This window comes from Diaporthe citri (genome assembly GCF_014595645.1).
Source record: "Diaporthe citri strain NFHF-8-4 chromosome Unknown scaffold_1, whole genome shotgun sequence".
Taxonomy (NCBI): Eukaryota; Fungi; Ascomycota; class Sordariomycetes; order Diaporthales; family Diaporthaceae; genus Diaporthe; species Diaporthe citri.
Window position 1 is genome coordinate 4,950,035 of NW_025064846.1, and position 20,626 is coordinate 4,970,660.

At 55.6% G+C, this 20,626-nt stretch overlaps 7 protein-coding genes and 1 non-coding gene across 8 annotated transcripts; 2 read left to right on the plus strand and 6 right to left on the minus strand.

The window, feature by feature from the left end:
- Nucleotides 1-887: 887 nt before the first annotated feature.
- INS49_001356 (uncharacterized protein) lies at nt 888-4,088 on the minus strand (the record flags this gene model as incomplete). The annotated part of the gene is made up of 5 exons (XM_043162186.1): nt 888-1,424; nt 1,489-1,692; nt 2,119-2,158; nt 2,396-3,785; nt 3,866-4,088. The coding sequence occupies 5 exons, from the start codon at nt 4,086-4,088 to the stop codon at nt 888-890; spliced, it is 2,394 nt and encodes a 797-aa protein (XP_043030692.1).
- A 724-nt stretch (nt 4,089-4,812) lies between these two features.
- INS49_001357 (uncharacterized protein) lies at nt 4,813-6,898 on the minus strand (the record flags this gene model as incomplete). The annotated part of the gene is made up of 2 exons (XM_043162187.1): nt 4,813-5,610; nt 5,666-6,898. The coding sequence occupies 2 exons, from the start codon at nt 6,896-6,898 to the stop codon at nt 4,813-4,815; spliced, it is 2,031 nt and encodes a 676-aa protein (XP_043030693.1).
- Nucleotides 6,899-8,249: 1,351 nt separating this feature from the next.
- INS49_001358 (uncharacterized protein) lies at nt 8,250-8,950 on the plus strand (the record flags this gene model as incomplete). Its single annotated transcript, XM_043162188.1, has 4 exons — nt 8,250-8,351; nt 8,475-8,526; nt 8,614-8,789; nt 8,906-8,950. The coding sequence occupies 4 exons, from the start codon at nt 8,250-8,252 to the stop codon at nt 8,948-8,950; spliced, it is 375 nt and encodes a 124-aa protein (XP_043030694.1).
- A 615-nt stretch (nt 8,951-9,565) lies between these two features.
- On the minus strand, nt 9,566-11,095 carry INS49_001359 (uncharacterized protein; the record flags this gene model as incomplete). The annotated part of the gene is made up of 5 exons (XM_043162189.1): nt 9,566-9,797; nt 9,884-10,373; nt 10,450-10,613; nt 10,718-10,922; nt 10,987-11,095. The coding sequence occupies 5 exons, from the start codon at nt 11,093-11,095 to the stop codon at nt 9,566-9,568; spliced, it is 1,200 nt and encodes a 399-aa protein (XP_043030695.1).
- Nucleotides 11,096-12,288: 1,193 nt separating this feature from the next.
- Nucleotides 12,289-12,378, minus strand: INS49_001360. Its single transcript has one exon. It is a non-coding gene; the product is annotated as a tRNA-Cys (tRNA).
- Nucleotides 12,379-13,078: 700 nt separating this feature from the next.
- INS49_001361 (uncharacterized protein) lies at nt 13,079-14,496 on the plus strand (the record flags this gene model as incomplete). Its single annotated transcript, XM_043162190.1, has 5 exons — nt 13,079-13,366; nt 13,489-13,553; nt 13,786-13,963; nt 14,221-14,230; nt 14,393-14,496. 5 exons carry the CDS (start codon nt 13,079-13,081, stop codon nt 14,494-14,496), a joined length of 645 nt encoding a protein of 214 aa, XP_043030696.1.
- A 977-nt stretch (nt 14,497-15,473) lies between these two features.
- INS49_001362 (uncharacterized protein) lies at nt 15,474-15,946 on the minus strand (the record flags this gene model as incomplete). The annotated part of the gene is made up of 4 exons (XM_043162191.1): nt 15,474-15,563; nt 15,619-15,654; nt 15,713-15,767; nt 15,861-15,946. 4 exons carry the CDS (start codon nt 15,944-15,946, stop codon nt 15,474-15,476), a joined length of 267 nt encoding a protein of 88 aa, XP_043030697.1.
- A 1,386-nt stretch (nt 15,947-17,332) lies between these two features.
- Nucleotides 17,333-18,349, minus strand: INS49_001363 (uncharacterized protein; the record flags this gene model as incomplete). The annotated part of the gene is made up of 1 exon (XM_043162192.1): nt 17,333-18,349. One exon carries the CDS (start codon nt 18,347-18,349, stop codon nt 17,333-17,335), a length of 1,017 nt encoding a protein of 338 aa, XP_043030698.1.
- Nucleotides 18,350-20,626: the final 2,277 nt, after the last annotated feature.

Sequence of the window (20,626 nt, forward strand, 5' to 3'; positions counted from 1 at the left end):
CACAATCTCCTACCTCTTTGCTCCGGCAAACCCTCGACACAACCTCCCGCATTGATGCAAAAACACCCCTCGACGGCCTCGCTGTTGATTCCAGCAGGTTTCAACGCCAACATGGGCTGAAGCAGAGTGTCTCCATGTCTGTCTGCCCAGTCAGGCGCGCAAAGGTTTGTCACATCCTTCGGTCTCCCCTCCTTACCAGCACAGAATGATGAACTCGTTGTCGCCCCAGGCATACTTAACCATGGTGATTGACTCGTCCTAAGCCAAACGGACTATCTCTGATACATACCCTTCATGCTTCTTCTTCGCCACGTGCATTCTTCTGAACTGGCATTGACTAACAGCGCTGACAGGTTTGTTCTCACGTTCCTTCTACGCTCGCGGCGACCGCCCAAACATCGCACCTGCCATGATGTCCAAAAATGTAGTACTATCAAATACCGATCACGATATGACGGAAAAACTCAATACCTGAGCACAAAACATCTTGGCCATCGCTTGCAGAACAAGGAGACGGCGGGGGCATGCTGACTCCCTTGCGCGCAGTCACTACACATGGCAATATGCAACAACAAAACTGGGAGACGTTCAAGGTGGGTCACGATTCTCTTGTTTCGAAAATTCCCGATCGTTGTCGGAGGAGCCTATGATTACAAAAATCATTCCATGCTAAAACTGAATCACCCGTGTGGAAAAAAATGTACTGCTTTTCATCTTTCGAATGAGGCTTCTCTATGCATCTAGATATTCTTCTGCAGTCTACTGCCAGGATCATCTGCTGACATACTTCCCCAGTGAACTCGATCAGTCACGGTACGAAGCCAGCTCCGGGCCATTCCATCTGCGCGTGGTTAGCACTGTACAAGGTGAGGCGGAGTCTGGTAGGCTCACTGCAGAAACTTGCCGCTCAAGTCGAGCGTGCCATCCAGCGCAAGCTTGGCGATCACGTTCCCAGGGCCCTCGGGTGGGTTCAGCTTGCCCTCTTCAAACGCGGACACGAAGCTGGCGTGGTCTTTGTCGTCCATGAATCCCTTGCCTTGCTCACGCAAGAGCTTCTGCATGCCTGTGTCTGTCCTTCCCGGGCTGAGGGAGACGGAAACAATGTCCTTCTCTTCGACGGCCAAGTGCTGGACAAGAGAGTGCAGGGCAGCCTTGGAGGACCCGTACGGGCCCCAAGCCTTGTAGCCCTTTGTTGCGGCGCCCGAGGAGGTGACGATGATGCGGCCCTTGGTCTGCCGCAGCTGTGGGATGACGGCCTGGACCAAGGCAAGAGGGCTGAAGAAGTTGATGTCATACATGGTCTTCCACTCGTCCACGGCGGAGTCCGCAATGAGCTTGATGGGCTCAAGTGCTCCGTGGTTGATGACGATCCCGTCAACCTTCCCACCGAGTTTCACAGCAAGGTCTGTGACCTTCGTAGCATTCTGTCATAGACTCGTCAATCAAGAATCCCCTCTAGTATCGACATCGCATTTCTCGAACTCTTACCTCAAGCTTCGTCAAATCGGCAGCCAAGTATTCGACTTGAGCCGGGTACTGCTTCTTGAGAGCTTCAAGCTCGGTTTCTGTTCGTGCCACCAGCACCACCTTGTGCGAGTTCTGCAAAAGGTACTGGGATATTGCTAGACCGATTCCTCGGCCAGCACCCGTCACAATGATCGTCTTGGCCGCCATTGTTTCCTTCATTCGCTTCTGCCGTGAGAATCGAGAACAATGTTAGCGGGCGATTTGGCAGTCTCTGGCTCTTGATACCATGCAAGCAGATTTTGAGGTCATTGGCGGGGCTGCGAGTCTGCTGGCTTATATAATCAATCGACAGTAGCCAGCCCCCCTGAATCAGGAGCAGGATAGACACCCGCGACTAGATGATAAAGACTGACGTACAAGTCACTGTCTACTACCGAATCGATAGAGGACATGGAACAATCAGTCCGACTGGATGACTCGTTCTGCGATGTCCTGGGGCAAAGTGGACTGGTGCTTTGAATGTAAATCCTCTGGACGGTCCCTTCAACGGGGAGATTCGACGTGACATCTCAGGCACGTCGACAATGTTCGTAGTATCTGGACCACTACTTGCGAAGATGGCACAATAGACTCCTTGGAGCATTCGCTTACCTGGTACGCTGTATTTGTGAGGATCTGTCCATCAACTTTTCTGGATGCCGTGCCTATGTTATGGCCCAGATCACATACATAGTCGAGACTTGCAAATTTGATTCAATAGCATCCATGAATTCATACAACACATACACAGGTCAGCTGAATGTATAGCGAGGATTACCCCTCTAGAACGATGCTATCCCACATGAAACCCCTCCAGGTTGTGTTCCTAGTCACCTCGAACGTGACCGTGTTCCACCCTGCGTTCAATACCCCGGCGTCAAATGGGAACTCGAAATATCTCCACTCGCCGGCCACCGTGGCGGACCGGTACAGACCCGGATCGTTCAGCAGCTGCGGAGTCCCGCTCGTCAAATTGCCGATGACCTCGTCGTTGGCGTAGATATTGGAGCTGGTTCCAGTACTATACCCTGCGAGGGAGACGATCAGCGTCGCCTGGCCAGACCCGTCGGCCGACGCGCTGGCGTTGGCCGGGACCTCGAAACGGATGGTCCAGTTGCCGAGCCACGATTGCCCGAAGCACCAGTCCTCCGGCTGCGAGGACCCGACTGTGTACGTGAGGCTGGCCGGGCACGAGGCGACGAGCGCGTGCTGGTGCGGCGCGCCGCCGTTTTTGAAACCGTATGCATACCGGTCGAAGTCGCCCACCTGGAAGAGGATGGCGCGGTCCGAGACGGTCCACTCCACCTCGCCGAGGTCTGTCTCCTCGTCGGCGGCGACCGTGACGTCGTTTTGCAGGAGCGACGTCGTCACGCCCGCGATGGCGCTGCCATTTGACCATGCTTGCAGACCGTATGTAGCAGCGCGCACGTCAGAGAACGCAAAGTTGCCGTCGGCATCCGCGTACCCGGTATAATAATAATTACTGCCCATATCAAGAGCCGTCTTGTTGGGTGAGTTGTCGCCCAGAAACACGGCTGCGTGAGCGGCGGGCCGCCCGTCTGAGAGCACCAGCCTCCCGCTGACGGTGCCGCGGCTCTGGTAGGCATCGTCCTCGAACCAGGTATACGGCCACGCGGCGAACTCGTCCTGCGCTCGGGCCTCGGCGTCCTCGGCGGACCCGTCGTTCAGGTACCACAGCCAGGGGCCCCAGATCTTACCCACGGGGAAAGCGTCGGAGCTGCTGACCTGGAAGTGGGTACCATGGATCATGTTGAGCTGGACCGCGTCGCCCGTCGCGCTCTCGCGGTGCACCATGAGCTCCTGCTTGAGGTGGTTCCCGTTGTAGTAGTCCTTTCCCGGGTTGATATACCAGCTGCCAAAGCCCTCGCCGTACACCCCGTACGCCGTCTGCTCGCGCACGAACGCTGAGAAGTCGTACTTGGTGATATAACCGCTCCCGTCCGGCCGCAGCCACGTCTCGTCCTGCACCTTGAGCTCGGGCCGGTAGTCGGACAGCGGCGGTAAGGGCTCGTCGCGCCGGCTGGTGCGCCCCCGCGGGAAGGTCGTGTTGTCGAGCCGCCAGAGCGTGCGGAATTCGCCGAGGACAGGCACAGCCCGGTTCACGAAGTACTGATATGCTCCTGCCAGTCCCGTGTGGATCACCCAGTGCATGTCTCCCTCGATGGCGCTGAAGGAGACATCGATCCATGGGCCGGCCTCATCCGTTCCGGATGAGGCGATGGAGGCGGATGTCCAGTTGAGGTTGGACGCCGCACCATCTGGACGGTCTAGTCAGCGCCTGTTCTCGGTCCCAGGTCGGGGCGGCGAAATAAAAAAGAAGATAGTGAGCGACGCTTACTATATGACACGTAGTGGCCGACGGCATCGCCAACAAGGTCGCGCTCCTTATAGAACAGCTTCACGCCATAGGTCCGCTGTTGCGTCAGGTTCCACAGCTCGTTGCCGATGACCCACGTCTCGTTGTCGACCTGGGCGAGGAATGGCCCAGCGGCGCGCTCCACATACGCCCTCGTAAGGACGCCCGCGAGGAGCAAGCTGGCATATGAGAACAAGCCCTTCATGGTGGAGGAGGGGCGATCCAGGGCGGTGCAAGTCTGTGGACGGCCAGCCAGGGGCCTTCCCCCGAGTGGGATGCTCTCGCAGCTTTATATGAGATCATGACGCCGTCGCGGGGACCGTTTCGCGCCTTGATGATGAGTGAGGCGTATAGTAACGGTAAATTGGTCCCGAGATCTGAAAAGGGCCAAGTTCGGGCCATTGATCCCACGAGATGTGCGAGGAGAAAAGTCTTGGCGCGCCCACTGGTGACGAGCAGGGCTGGCAGGGGAATTGACTAGCTCACCACCCAAACAGTTGCCTGTTCCCGACCGAGTTTGGAACTCATCCTCGTAATTTTTTTTTTTTTTTTTTTGGTCAGTACCCAGTTGCCTTCTGAGCGTCCATATTGCTCGTACGTCTACAACCACTTGCTTCTGGATGCTCGTCCTGGGTTCATTCGGGACCTTCATGTAGACATAGAAATTGATCCGCTGACTCTATGGATCGAAGAGAAGAGTTTTGGAAAACTCGGGGTATAAGGGAATAACACATTACATGGGCGATAAGTATCAAGTCGAGAAACTCCATCTCTTTGCTCGATGCCCAATATCCGCTCCTCAATCGCCGAGGCTGATGCAACGCTTGAAAATACGATAACCAAGAAAAGAAGAAAAGAAAACAGAAAGAAGAGATGGCAAAATGAAGGCAGACACGGAGCGCGTGGTAGTAACAGGTCCAACAGAGCTCTCATGCCGTCGTTGGCGGGCGGGCCTCATTCCTCAGCGCACTTGGCCCCTGGAAACCTGTCTGCGGTCGCACCTCGTCTAGCTCTACACCTTCTTGTTGTTGCTCTTTGGCCTTGCGCCGGCGCTCTTTGATCCTCAAGTTTGCCAGTCGCTGGTCTCCTTCATTATGCCTCTTTTTGAAGTGGTAATACGTCGGCGGCCGGGGACGACATAGCACAACAACCCAGTTCGTAAACCAGTTTCCCTGGGTAAACGCCCTGTACCTGTCCTTCTTGAGGAACTTGTGGCTGTTGAGGAACTCGCGTGTTGTCTCTCCGCGCGCCATGAGGAACATGTGATAGCCCATCAGCGCAGCCGGGTATAGGAAAGCGATAAAGCCATATATGACCATGGCAAACGGCACGGCATCATGGTTTATCGCCTGGGCGAATGTGACCCCCTCAGTGTTCATGTATACCAGAATCTGGGCTAGAGAGACCCCGATGAGGTACAACGAGAGCAGGGTGGCCGAGGAGACGAACGTGAAGAAGTAACGGTAGTTGCGTCGACCCACGCAGTTGTTGAGCCAGACACAGTGGTGGTCTGCCGTCTCGATACAGTTGTCGCACATCCGGCAGTGGTGAGTGCGAGGAGGGCGCCAGATTTGGCAAGTCTTGCAGTACTTGGTCGGCACTTCCATTGCGGCTGTCGATGACTCGGCCGATTTGATCAACGTCCAGTCAGTGCTGGGAGGGGCCAGCCTCAAAGGGTCCTCGTTGATGTCAGGGGGTGGGTTTTGATGCAGATTGCGAGGTAGTATCTATCTCTCAAGTCAGTCTCATGTCCCGCTCTCAGTGGCTTCGAAAATGACTTACACCAGGGTCAGAAGTTGAAGCGTGGAGGAAAGATGAGACGCAAATGAAGGCCAAGTAGGCAAAAATGAGTGGGACAGCCGGCGAGACGTCGTGCCACAGATCATGCGCGGAAAAGACGAAGAACAGTATGCAAGGCAGTACAACAAAAGCACCCGTGGCAATGTTGACGGGACGAGCTTTCGTGTTCTGGAGTCTGCCGCCCATGCAAAAGACGGTGTTCCCAAGAAAGTACTCCCAATTGCGACCCATCTCCTGTCTGCCAGCTTTGGGAGCAACAGCCGTATTTGGTCTTGGATCGGTGGCCCCGTCACCGAATCGTGGGGACGAGGCAACGGACTCGAGTTTCTCGCCGCCTTGCATGTTGCGATTCGATGCATTCTCCCCCTGATTGCTTCTCCCAGGCAACAGAAAACTGGACCTAAACGACCGAGGAGTCAAGGGGGACGCCTGCCCGGAATTCTTGTAGCTTTTGTCCAGGTTCACAGCCAGTCCCTTATTCTCAGCCGTCTCCCTCTGCCTGTTCAGAGGACGAACGCTGTCGGACACGCTGCCTTGGGGGTAGTGGCCGTTCGCACTGGTGTTCGCCGTGGCGCGATCGAAAGTTTCGGGGGCTGTCACTTCGGTTCCGCGTGACGGAGGCGGATGCTCATCTCCCGTATACCGGCGCGAAGTCGATTGGGACTGAATACTGTGGCGTACAACATTGGCCCCGATGGTGGTGGGGCCGACTTCCTGTGAGAGAGTCTCGGCCGTCTCCGGTGGGCGGCTCATGGTCGAGGGCCTCGCCACACCCCGTTGCGCCTGTAGCTTCTGGGAGCTCATGGGGCGGAAGAAGGAGTGCGAGGATACGGACGGAACATGGCTCCGGCCTGCTGCACTGGCAGGCCGCCCTCCCGTCGCAACAGAGCTTGAGCCGATGCTAGCAGCCACACTTCCTCGTTTCCCAGAGAGTCCACGTCGAAGGGGCATTGGTTGCGGCCAGGCGCCGGGAGCCCTTTGCGATGAGATCTGCGACCTGACCGTGCCGGTCTGCGAGGTGGCCAGACTCTGCCTGTTTGGATTCTGTGCCTCGATCTCGCGTCCGTCTTCGGTCCCAATGTCTGTCATTCTCGAGGAGATTATGCTGGGCGGGCCGGTCGCCCTGCCGGGATACTGAGGGAAGCTGGCGTCGTCGTCGCCGTTGCTGGCAGCGCCAGCCGGGGTGTTGGACCTCGAGCCCTCCTGAGATGCCATGGCGGCGACTGGGCCTTGTCCGCGGTGCTGATCTCGGCGTGATAGGGTGATGGTCGCGGGCGGGATGGGGTGAGTCGCAGGGTCAGCGGCCGGCTATATCATAGTTCCCACGGGTTGAGCAGAAGGCATCAAAGGGGCGCCGTGCAGGAAAAGCGAAGGGTCGACCGTGGTTGACAGGTGCCTTGGCTCAATGCTAAGGTTCGTTCGGAACGTGGAGAATTGGGGGGTGGTGTGCAGGGCACCTCCTGGGTTGCAAACACGGAAATTGCGGCGATGTGGTTGAGCTTGCGGATGCGATTCGATGCGGCGGCCAGAGTCGGACTAGGAACAGGGACGGGACCAGGACCAGGACGTGGATCTTTCGGTAGGAGGCGGGAGGAGAGCGAAATTAGATTAGGGATGCGTGGGTTTGGGATTGTGACATCAAAGGAGTGGCAGCGCAAGTCAAGACAAGGCAGAAAAAAGAGCGACAGGAGTTGGCAAAAAAAGGTTGGCGGCGAAAAAAGGGAGGGTGTGACACGGTAGAGACGGAGGAGAGGAGGCCTGAGCAAGAGGAGAGAGTCTGAGCAAAGTCCGAGATGCTTTTTCAGGTTCCCTCGCGAACGGGCGCGCGGATTCCTCCCATCCAGTCACCACCACCTGCCGTCTCCAGTCCCCAGTGTTCAGACCCCCAGTTCACCAGTCAGCCCTGTCCGGCCAGCCTGTCTGTCCCACCTGCAATGGCCATGCAGCAAACAGCAAACCAGCATACCTGGGTGCAGGCGACACATCGCCAACCCAAGGCACAGCCATCTCAGTATTGCGTCGGCACATACCGTGCCTACCCCTTACCATCCATTCCTCTCCCGGCCGGTACCGTGACAGTAGACCACTAGGCTCGTGCAGTAACGTGCACACTGGCTGGACTGGAAGATCAGACAGACCTTAATAGCAGCAACGGCATCGATATCACTGTAGCCTCATGCGGCTTAGGCCACCGACTATACCTGCCTAGCCGATGCAGGTGTACCAGGTAGGCTGTGCCGCGGGAGATTACGGTGCTGCTTCCAGTTGTCTACCAGTCTGCCAGTAACCCCACCAGGACCACGGGGCGCCTTATGTCAGCCTCGCTGGAGCAGTGGCCAATGCGAACTGCTCCAGCCGCCAGCCGGCCAATCACGCCCCGTTCGTCATAATCCGGCCTGCTGGCCGGCAGCTCCATTCTTTGCACACCCGAATCGAATCATACGAGACCTCCATCATCGAAAGTTGTTAGACGAACCCTCCCCAATCGACCGCAACCACCACCTCCACCACGACCCTTCACGAGCCAAACCAGCCCTCACCGTTACCGGACCCCTCAGCAGAAGCCATGGCGTCCAGAATCGCTACCCGTGCTTTCTCCACCACCGCTCGCCGGCTGCAAAGCGAGCACGTCCTGAAGCAGGAGACCAAGCGAAACCCCGAGCTTATGGTGCGTTGAGACCCGGCCGCCGCCGCAGTCTGGGCGATGGCGACGCATGCGCCCCCCGCCCGGCCTGCTGGTGCAGCAACAGCCCCAAGAGCCGGACACGAGCTGACGATGGGTGCCTGACAGATCCTCGGCGCCGTCATGGTCGCTGCTTTCGGTGGCGCTGGACTCTACTTTGGTACGTCATGATGACCATCAGAAACACATGTCGGCAGCAGTCGGGAAATTTAGGCAGCCAGGAAATACTGAGAAAGATCCCCGCAAGGACGCACACCTACCTCCTCCACCTCCGAGCAGAAGGTGCCCCACGCCGGCAACCCCTGGGAGACCGGCGGCACGGGCAAGTACCAGTACTACCCGGGCGGTGACAGGTCCGCCGAGCCCAAGGACGCGCCCAGCGCCATCAACACCGTTGTCGTGCCCGACGTCAACCTGCCAAAGGTACGCACCCAAATGCACATGTCAGGGCGAGGGAGGCTGCGCGGGCCGCTATCGTCATGGACAGTGAGTGGATGCGGCATATCGAGACACGAGAAGCTGACCCGCGGAAACCACAGGAGCTGCACGAGAAGTACAACAAGTGGGGCAAGGACGGTTACTAGATGGGTTGTTCTCAAGTGGGAGAAGATGGGTCGCGCGAGCAGCTCCCGGATTCCGGAGAGCGTTGTGTAGATAGACGGTCAGCAATGGAGATGATTCCACCGCCAACTCTTCCTCTGTCCCCGTTGCGTTCACTGTTAGATTGCGTCTCGAGTCACGGCACGTCTTCCTCTGTGGCCTGAAGACAGGCTGAGGCAATGCACTGTTTCATAATTCGGTCTCTAGGGAACAGCATGTGGCCTTTGACGGCCTATATCACTTGACTTGCGACAGTGAAATGGAAAAAAGTGTATGTTCTACAGACACAATGCCGGGGTTTGGCTTTCTGGTCATTCCGCCTATACCATCAAAGTGTAGTCCAAGAGTGTCGTCCAAGAACAGCCGATTATATTATATACATCAGTTTCGAGGTATTTACCCATCCCTTTCAGGTGACTGAGTATTTACTTTTCATGATATCTGCCCTTATGAGGCACTCCACCCACTATAGATCATGAGAAGACCTTATTCCCATGCCTCTGATAGAAGAACAGACAGGGGAAGTGTTTGCCCCATTAGGTTCCGGTACTCAAAAGACAACATATTAAGAAATTTGAAGATAGGTGACGAAGGGATATCTACATCCCTGCCAACAGCGCGGCACCTCCAACAGCGCCCAAGATAGCAGCAGTGGGCATGGCGGCGAACACACCAGCACCACCAGTCATGCCGGCAGCCGTGATTGTGGTGGTTGGCATAATGCCTGAGGTGAACGGCGCCTCCTGAACGGCTGTTGCCCCGGAGAAGGCGGGTGTCTGCGTTGTTGCACTTGGGTTTGGCGTGGCGTCTGCCATCATGGGGTTGAGAACACTGAACAAGGGAAAGAGGTTAAAGTCAGCGAGTTGTTGCTATTAAAGGGGGAGGCGGCAGAGCGTAGGAGGGGGAGAAAGCCTTACTTGTCTATCACGTGTATGACACCGTTCGAGACGATGATGTCCGCGGTGGTCACCATCGCAGAGTTGACGAACACCTTGCCGTTTTCCATGCGAACGTTGATATTGCCGCCCTGGAGTGTTGCGAAGCTCATAGGCGTGCTAGTCATGGACTGCCTCCGCATAGGCATCCCCTCCATACCGGCGGGCATAGCCATCGTTGTCCCGGACATAGCACTGCCTCCCATCAACAGGTTGGTCGAGAACATGGGCATGTCGCTTCCGTGGAGGACATGGTAGCTCAGAATAGTCGAGAGATCCATCACAGAGGCGCTCTCAGCCGCGGAGCCAACAGCCTCGAAGGCTTTGTTCGACGGCGCGAAAATGGTCACGTCCGAGAGGCCGTCCACGGCCGTCACCATGTTTGTCTTTGTCAGCGCGCCAGCGAGGGAGGTCAGTCCCATGTCGACAGCTGTCACGGACGGGGACATGGGAATGGTTAGGACCTTGTCGACTGGGAGTGTGTTAGTATGTGACGGTCTGTTATTTCGCACACGAGGAGCCACTCGAAAACTTTTGTGATCACTTACTGACGTGTACGACGCCGCCGTCGAAGGCGATGTCAGCTTTGGTGACGCTGCTCATCTGCTTGAAACCCGAGAAGATCATGGCCATGTTGTCCATCTTGACGAGCTCGACCTTCTGGTTGCCGGTGACCATGGCGAAGGGCATTCCCATGTAGGTGCTCACGAACCTGCTACCTGTTAATCACCTGCTACGGATCCTGAAGTGATACATTCTGGGACTTTCCAAAACATGACAGACGGGGATCCGTGAAGGGACAAGAATGGGACTTACTGGGGCGTCTCGGTGAAGGCTGACGACATCATGACACCAGAAATAATGTGATACTGCAGGAGGGCAGTGACCATGTTCATGTCGTTTGTAAGTGTCGGCATGGCCTTCATCGCCTGCTCGAAGGCGTCATTGGACGGGGCCAGAATGGTGACATTGGTTTGCATCGTCAGGGCCTGTGTGAATTGTGGCATGCCGGCCAGGATAGCTACGCTCTGCTTGTCAGTCATCTTGTGACATGTTCATGGTGGCCTCAGGGACTTGCGCCTTACAGTTGAGGGTGCTCAGCGTGTTGTTGTTCGCAGCGAGCACGTTCGCCAATGGCTCGGCGGCGGCAACGCCGGCCGCGATGGCGGAGGTCAACACTTGTGAGAAACGCATCTTCACGGAAGACGACTTGGGGAAAAGCGGTGCCGGACCTGTGAGAAGAGGAAGACGGGCGAGAGAAGAAGCTATCACGCACAAGCTACAACCTCCTCTTACCTCACGAAGGACCTCCGGGTATCATATATTTCCGCGTATCTCTCCACGTCCCCGGCCTCCAGCCATCTCCCTGGACCTAGTGACACCCTCAACACAGCCCCTCATGTCCGCGAGTTTCCAGCCTGAAGTCTACGACCTTGACAAGGCCCGGGTAGTGAAGCTGCCGTTGGAAACCACCAGCGTCTAGCCTACCCCATTAGACCGGCTGATCTCGGTGCAGCAAAGCCTGGGAGGCGAACACGACTCGTCTCACGCGGGACCCCTTGCCCACGATCTGGGGTATCACACCTATCAAGCCTCCTTGCTGCGCAGCCTAGTGATCGACGGAGCTTGGGGATTTAAGCTTGAATGTTTGACAGGGCAGGCGGGTGCTGCGGTTCGCCAATGGGGAGCTGGGATGAGGGTAAAACGGCCGCTTCATCTGGAAAGTAAGAGCTAGCAGTCGGAAGATCTGCCCGAGGGGAAGCTTGGGCTTCCGTGAGCCTGGCGGGTTCGTCGAGATCCAAACACGTTCGAAACAGGGAGAGGGGGCAAACACGTTGAGCATTTAAGCTTCGCGGACGACATCACAATTCACGTCATGCGCCCGTTTGTGCACTTGGAGAGTAGATCCGCAGGCTGCGGTGCATAGGAGGGCGTCGTCCATGTTGCTACAGACGGACTGCGAACCCAAACTAGGGAAACTTGAAACCTGTTTACAGTGCTGAGATCACACTTATATGTATTCTGTTGTTAAGAATCTTATAATTTCAGTGCTATGGACAAAATCAAGGGGTGATCCGATAGGATGTTGATGCTGTCCATGGAGGTTACTCCCAAACTCTCATGCAGCGTCTTGGCAGGACCATGATAGGCGCGGGAAGAAACTCTTCCGGCCGAGCCAAGACAAGTAGACAGACAACCAAATTAGAACGGGCGGGACTGCCATCTCCACACCAAGTGGCCTCTATTGTGGACTCTGCAGCAACAAAACGCAACGAAATGCAACAAAAAGAGGACCTGCCGTGGTTCGAACACGGGACCCCAAGATCGCTGCCTAATGAATGTTGCAATCTTGTTCTCTAAATTAAAAGATGTAAAAAGAGCGAAAGAGAGACCACCGTGGATCGAACACGGGACCCCAAGATTTGTTCAACAAGGAAATTGCAATCTTATGCTCTAATCCACTGAGCTATGGCCTCTGGTGGTCGCTCCGAATTTTGTTTTATTATCTATACCAAACATGGTGGTGATCAAGAAAGTTTGCTTACTGGGCTAGGAATCCCAGGAGGTGAACAATGATTGCACTAGTAGCTAATCGCTGCTGAACTTCAACGATGTATTTGCCATCTACTGCACGTTGTATTAGTCTGTCATGGGTGTATACCTCCAGCTTGCTGCCATGCCGAAGTCTGAACATACCCGGGCGGATGAATGTCTTCCCCTTGACTCTAGGCCCACATGGCTTAAACTTCCACGAGGGCAAATAAGCTGTCGAGCCTCTCCAGGTATTGGATCGTGATTTGACTTTGAAGGTTAAGGGAAAATATCGCCTTGTCTATACCCCAATCATAGCACTCATTAGTGATATGGTGCAGAAGAATGAGAACTCCGGCTATCTTAGTATTACTGCCAACCACGGCTGTCGCAACTACTTTGTTTCTGCGGCTAGTCGTGGTAACCTAGACGTGGACATTATCCTCTAGGCGTGCGATTATACGGAGCAGAATCGCCTCTGTTGTGCTATTGATATGGCGAAGACGAAGAAGGCCAAGCAGGAGCTCTCGACCAAGCATGGTGTCTCGATGCAACAGCCAGCAGTTATACAGTTGTGCCCTGCTCAACTTGGTGATTGGACGCCCTGGCGATTCGGCACACCCTAAGTTCGGCGGCATTACCAGGATGTACCACCAGCTGCTGCTCGACTTCGCCTTGACTCCCACAAGCATTGTCAAGACCAACGCGTTGCATTCTACCAAGGAAATGACCGAGTCAGAGCGCGACATTGACAGCCTCATGGATACCGTAAAGACTGGTCGACGGATGTTCCAGCGCATATGCGATGCTGCTGCTACGTTGACCATGGCCCTGAGAGGCGCTGCAGCCGAGGCCATGGCGGCGCGGCTTGGAGCGACTCCATCCCTGCCGGGTTCCCGGGCTGCTACGCCTATGATGATGCCACTTATACTGGTATAAGAACTCGGTCGAGGAGCCGTCCTGGCTCGGTTGGACCCCGTCCAACTACGAGAGAGTCCTCCGCCGGAGGCGTTGATGAACCGGGATAAGCTGTGCTGGAGTCTCTGGAGGTCCAGAATCCCAACGATGTTATTGAAATCGGTCGGATGACGACTCAGCAGAAGACTATCAAGTACGGATAGTGAGCAGCACGTCCCAATGTCCACGTTGGCTCGCACTATTTCGAGATCCTCCGTCGAGATGGCCTGATGTTGTTGCTGATTGCACTGCTTGGTGAGTATAAATCTAATCAAGTGCTTTTTTCCAGCCTGCAAATTTTGGACGTCAGCTTCGGGACGATAGATACTTATGACCAGAAGCGGGGCTTAGAGACGAACTTTGCCTTCCTTGTTTGCCTCCCTGTTGCCTCATAGTCACTTCAACAAGGCTGATGCCGAGGACGAAGGTGATCCATCGGTCTCTATCCGGGTGCTCGATAATCCCAATTATCGTGACCCCAGCTCTTTGGTGAGGATCGAGGGCGATGCCTGCACCAGGGAGCTCAGCCTTCTGAACAGCAAGAAGATGTCTCCTGTCTTTGACCTCACTTTGGTGGACGCATACAAGGAAGGGAATATGGCAAGAACGTCATTATCATCAGTAACCAGCCTATGAAGTGGTGGGAGAAGTTGTCCTTCTCAAGTAGGTCTGTTCGAGAAAATTCTTTACCCCGAGCGAAGCAGATACTGACTATCACCAGCTCCACTACGGGGGCTCGCCGATACATGTTCCACCGCGGCGACTATGTCGCTTGTCACCGCGGCAATGAGTGAACCCTGGCGCGTCTGGACCAAATCATGACACACGAGATCCTGGCTGGTGAGTTAGGCTCATCCCGTCCGCCGTACACACCATCAACTACATATACTATGTAGGCCCGGGCCAGTCTTATACCTTCCTTCTCATTACGCCACTTGCCGACATGGACATCACAAGGGCCGCTCACCGGATAACCGATCTACAAACCCCATGCCGACACAGCCCTCGCCAAGGCCGCTGCCAAGGCCGAGTCCTGCCAAGAGCTCATTGGTCTTTCGGCTCTGGAGGACGACCACAGACAACTACATGGTGCCATTCTGCACTAATGATTCTGCTCAGCGGAACATTATCAATGCGGACGTGGACATCGACCTTCAGGCGGAGTTGTTGTTTAATACTTGGTGCATTCGTTTCATTGGTGAATCTCACATATTCATGTGGTCCAGTCATGCTGGTATACGGATACAGGTTTTTGGACTTTGAGCACTCAGTCAGGGGCTACATAACAGGCGTTCGGTCAAATGGTAGATACCCTTTATTCAGTGCAGTCAATCAAGACACATTCAATGCAGTGTTTCGTGCTATAGTACAGTACAGTGCAGCGCGCAGTGCCAGAACCGGGTACCTCCCCTACCTAGGTAGCCGCTCCTGGACCATGAGCAGTGAATGCGCCGCTCCCGGACATGAGCGGCTCGCATGTTATGAGCCGTGCCATCTAGGTTCAACACTTCATGAATGTGTTCGATAGGAAACGTTCGTCATCATAAATGTGCATTTGTCAATGAGTCACTCTCCTTTTCAAGCTTGTACTGAAATGAGCTTACTAGAACCGGCTCTACATACACACGCCGCTTTTACCTGAGTAGCGTCTGCGCCATGCATTCCCGGCTCAATATCCCCAGTGCCCGGCCGAATAGTATCTTCAACATTATGGACAGCCTCACTGCCAAGTCATCAGATCTGCGCGATCCCTTTATCTGGTATCATCTGGAAGAGCAATTCCGTGCGGGAAACATGGCCGCCCTTAATGTTAGTATCACGCATACACACGCTGACGAAATATCACGGAGTATGATGTAGCTTTTGTAACCAGTAATCCATCAATCGATTCTTAAATGCTAGAAAGCAAGGCGTAAATCAACCCTGCCAGACCATGATGCAGCTAATCAAAACCATTTCCGCTCAAACTTCGTCCATTAAACCATCCCTTATATCGCAGAAGGGTAAAGCATAATGCGAACCAAGGCATCAAAAGATCGGGAGGGCAGAGGGTGGGTAAACTTGGCGCGAACAACACCGGAGCTCATGCGGCCGCAGCGTTGGCCGCCGGAGGCGAGGGGTCGCCCCCAGAGCCACCCCCGGACGGGCCGCCGTGCTTAGCACCGCCCTTGCACTACAATTAACTCAAGTTAGTGAAAAGCATTAACCGAAGGATGGACTTAACTTACGTTGGCGCCCCGGGCACCATGCTTCTTCTTATTCTTCTAGAATTGATATCAGTTTCAGGAGCAGAGAACTAGTGCCTTGGGAACGCGTGCTTACCTTCACGCCGCCGCCACGGCGCGCCAGCACCAACACCACCTCCTTAAGCTGGCGCCTTCAAAATCGGGCGTGGAGCAGCCATACAAACCAACAATGTTCTTACTCGTGCGCAGTATTAATGGAACATCATGGTCGAACGGGAGCCGACATCCACTTCTTTCGACTCTGGCAGGCCAAAACCCCCTTAGCATCTTCCTGCGGGTTCAAGAACAGGCTGGAGAACTTCCAGGCCATGCACCGATCCGGACCGAGAGCCAGATATTTCTGGGTCCGGCGCAGTGACAAGAACACTGTCTGCGTTTGATGCGACCTTTATCACGGTGATATGTAAATGAACAAACAGACAAGTTGTTGTCGGCCTTGACCTCTATGTTGTTCTACATTGTGGTGTGGGAATGTTCCTCTGAACCCCTGAACAACAAGCTTATCTGCTCGGATGAGTCAATGCAGACAAGTAGACAATTCGGATGCAATTGCCATGATGCACATGTCCACATAGCGATACTTGGGGGTCAAGGTATTGTGATGTGAGGGACAGACGGACAGACCAAACTGTTGCAGATGTTTCCGGCCAGTTCAAGGGGTTGGAGCAGTATCACTCCATTTGGTGTCGGCACATACTGTAATGCCCACTTAGCCATCGGGTGTTAGTCAGCACCGCGCTTATATCCGACCCCAAGCGCCAGCCGCGCCCCTCCAGACGTGGCACAGTGTCGGGCCCGCAGCGCGCACGTACTCGGGAACGAGGCAAGCTGAGGAAGGTTGGTGTGGGTGGCACCACCCGTCAAACCGCACGCACGCACACACGCACCCCTGGCAGACGCCCCCAATGGCGCAATCCACGCCAGATTATGCATCTTTTCCACTTCTGACCCGATAGCCGTGCAGCCGATCGGTGCGGCTCTGCGCCAGCAGAAAGTGGGCTCCCCGAGACCCGTCCGCAGCCGCCGGGAAGGTTTGCTCCACCGCCGACGTCCTCTCTTGCTCTTCCCGCCACCCGCCCACACGAAGAAGGGCCATCGCTCACTCTGACCCCGGCATCACGACATCGCCGACCGAGCCATCCGCCCCCTAGTTCGAATGGCGAGATCACACACACGCGCGCGAGCGCACGCACACACTGCCCAACCCTAGGGTTTCGACCTGGACGGACCGTGTGTGCGTGAGAAAACCCCCCCAGCGGCAGCGCGGGCGCCATGAGGCAGACGTGGTCGATGGACGGCTTTGCTGTTGTCCGCTCCCCCATGGTGTTGAGTCACAGAACCTGATGATGGCGCAATGGGGCATTTTTTTGGTAGGTAGAGATAAAATTTTACTTGTGTCTGTTCTTCTTGACTGCTCTATATATATATCTCTATGAGCCGTCCCTCTCGGGGATGCTGTGCCACGAGAGAAGGCATGGCAGGGGAATCAACAATTATGCCACCAAACGCCAGACCATGAATGGGCCATCCCAATGTTTTCTCCCCCCAGACTCCCAGACGCAATTTTCCCGGCAGAAGAAAAAAAGAGTTCTACTGCACAAACAAAGAAAGCCAGTGCTATGCTCGTTGAAATCATCAAAGTCGTTGTCTGGGTGAGGAAATCACCCATTCGGACAAAAGTGTTCCGGGGCTCTTGCTACGACGAGACTTGGACGGCGGGCGAGGCTACAGCCTGCCGCTCCGTGTTCTCCTGGAAGGCCTGGGCGAGCTCCTCCTCCTTTCGCTTGCGCTCCAGGTCCTCGAGGTACTGGGTGTAGCGGGACTTCTTGTTGTGGATGCCGCACTCGGTCTTGTTCTGGCCCTTCCACCGGCCGGCCCGCTCGTCCTCGCCCGCCTTGACGGGAGACGTCGAGTGCCAGTCGCCGATGGACTTGTATCCTTGGTCCAGGAGCGCGTTGTAGGGCACGTCGTTCTCCTTGATGTATTTCTGCACCTGGTCGAAGCTCCAGTTCACCATGGGGTTGATCTTGACCACGCCCCTCTCGTCGTCGACCTCGATCACGGGGATCTGGTCGCGCTGCCCGCCCTGAGACCGCCTCCGGCCCGTCAGGATGGCGGCGACGTTGAGCTCCGTGTACGAGCGCTGCTGAGGCTCCACCTTGGCGTACCAGTCGTACAGCTCGGACGCGACCTCCCACAGCTTCTCGCCGTACGTGGCCTCGAAGTCCTGCACGGTGTCGCAGCCGTCGGGCTTGAAGATGTGGAGCTTGACGTTGGGGTATTTCGCCCGCACCCGGTCAATGAGCTCGTGCGTCTCCTTGAAGTGGTACAGGGTGTCGAGGAAGATCATGTCGACGTTCTGGGAGCTGGGGTTCTCCTTTTGCAGCTTGGACAGCATGTCCAGTGTGACGAGCCCCGTGAGGCCGAATGCCGTTGATTGGTAGAGGTTGGGGAAGAGGACCTTGACGAAGCGTAGGATGTCCATGGGGTGCATGTTCTCCAGCTGGCTGTTCAGCCACTTCAGGTGGTAGGGAGAGAAGGACACAGCAGGCAGCGTCATTGTGGATGACGTTGCGGATGCGTAGCCGGATTCGATGTCCTCGGCAGATGACGATGATGATGATTGTGTGTCGGATTTTGTGTCGAGGGCGCTCAAGCGAGGCGAGGTCCCCAGGGAGGACAAGGAAGAGTCTGAGTGGGAGTAGTTGCCCATGTTGAAATGCCTGCTCTTCTGATTTCTCGATTCTCTGACAAAGAAAGACGAGTATTTGAAAAATCGAATATGGGGTTTGTGGAGTTTACACAGGCCTGGGTCTCAGGTCGTGGCAGCACAGCAGCAAGTGTTGGCGTGGCAGCTCAGAGTTGAGTGTATGATGTTGTGGAGGGAGAGAGTGTTTTGGTGTGGGATGAGCTCTTGGGTGAATGGAACAGAGGAGGAACACGGCAGCAGTTGACTTCTAAAAGGGTTTTCTTTGGTCACTTGGGTCCGCACAAGACAGGAACAGGATGAGATCAGATCAGGATGAGAAATCACAATCCGGCACGCTTGGTTGCGGAATTACGCCTACTCTAATATTGGGCCGTGGTCCCTCCCCATGGGAGGAGCGGCTCGCGCCCGGCGGGAGACCAGATACAGGCCAGGCAGACTTATTAGACACAACGTTCCAGCATGAATAATGGGCAACCCCCCGGACGGCCGAGAGCAGCGCGGAGAAGGCGCTGGAGCGAGTACAAAGCCGATACAGGACGTGGCCCGAATCGTGCCCGCCTCGCAGTACTGTGAGGGGCGTGGGTGAGTGAAGCAGGCCGAGCGATGGCGCAATCTGGGCCAGGACAGGCTGAGGCAGGCGGTGATGGCACGGCGATGTGAGTTCATCCAGGCCATCGATGGTGCAATCCGCGCTATACCTTTCGTGATCAGGGTCCTGGCGCTGATTGGCCCGACGGTCAAAATCTGCCACGGTACCTCGCAGTGACAAGCAGCGGGTGCTGGGCTGAAAGGGGTCCCTCTGGGAAAATAGGCGTGGCAAGTGGGCTGGCCGGGTTGTTTTGCGAGTGTGACAAGTCCGGGGCCGCGGATGACATTACTTAACTAGATCTGCATCTGCCGCGAGAACTCGCCCAGCAGATCTGGGGAACCTCGCGTCCTGATGCAGAGGCATGTCGTCGCTCGACAAGTACATGGTGGTTTCCCCAGAGTCCTCAGGAAAATTGTCCCGGGAGGGGGGGGGGGGACGGGGCGGGAAAGGCTGGATCTGGTCTGGTCGGCTCAGACGGGATGCGGCACGATTTGCTCTGCCCGCCCGCTGGGGCCACGCCGTATTGGTCCTGACTTGGTCCACCAAAAACAGTTTCGGCCAGAAGTATTCCATGTCCATCCCTGCCTTCCGAACAAGCGCGCTGGCACTGTCCTCGCCCCTTCTCCCGCCCAGCCTTCGTTACCTCATCCGATTGGAAATCCTCAGTTGTTTTGTAAGCAGTCGGATTTGTCGTGTCAAGAAGGTAGCACTGCCGTCGCCCTTTTGCGAGTCTGACTGACACTGACACATCCATCCATATTGCTCACCATCCATCCCATTGTGTGACTGCAGCAACAGCGGTAGTAGTGCTTCTGGTGGGATTTGTGCACTTTGGCCATGATTTCCCATCATGTTCCTGGATCCAGTCTACACTAGACTGTACCTACCTACCCTGGAGTAGTGTCATTGACAATCCATTGATGTCCGTGGATAACGTGCAAGACAAGCGTCATTTCTTCGACGTCATAAGTACAGATCAATTGCCGTACTATACCATGTCTTCCCCGGATTCTTTCCACTCTCTCGGCCTAGGCTAATAATGTAGTTGCGAGCACGCGATCGCACACGCGGCAAACCGCCAAGCCGGACAAGTCTTCCTGATATCAGTCTGCCGCTGCTCTTGTGTAACTACAGTACACAGTCTGACAGTATGCCAGCGTGTCACCAGCAATCTGCGTCCGCAGGCCGGCGCGTGTCTCTGTTCAGCCTGTGAGTCAGGAAGCCCCGCGTACATGGATGCACGGCTTACAGGGGCGGTTGCGAACAAGAGCTTCTTCCTGACGACACTTGGTATGAGCCCGACTGCGTGAGCGGTCTGTTAGTCTACATGTACCGCTGGACCACCCAGGGCTGGCGGTTCGCAATGGTGTGTCGGCTAATTGTTGAAGCGGTGGTAGTTTTTGCTCAAACAAGAGCGGCGGGATTGTTCGACTGTAAACTGTAACTTGTGCTACGCGGAATAGAGCCAGGCCGCGCTTGTCCTGTGTGCCTAGTGAATGGGCGCGAAGCTGTCCCTTCCAACCCGCACCTTGGCTTTGGTGACAGCTCAATTTGCTATCTTGCTTCCTCAACACGGTGAAGCGTCTCAGGCAGCGCTGCTTAAAGCAGTCCTGATGGCAACGTATCTACATGGGCGGCCCAACCAACATCCGCCTCTGGTCCGTCCTCTCCGTCCCGAGGTCTTCTCCGTT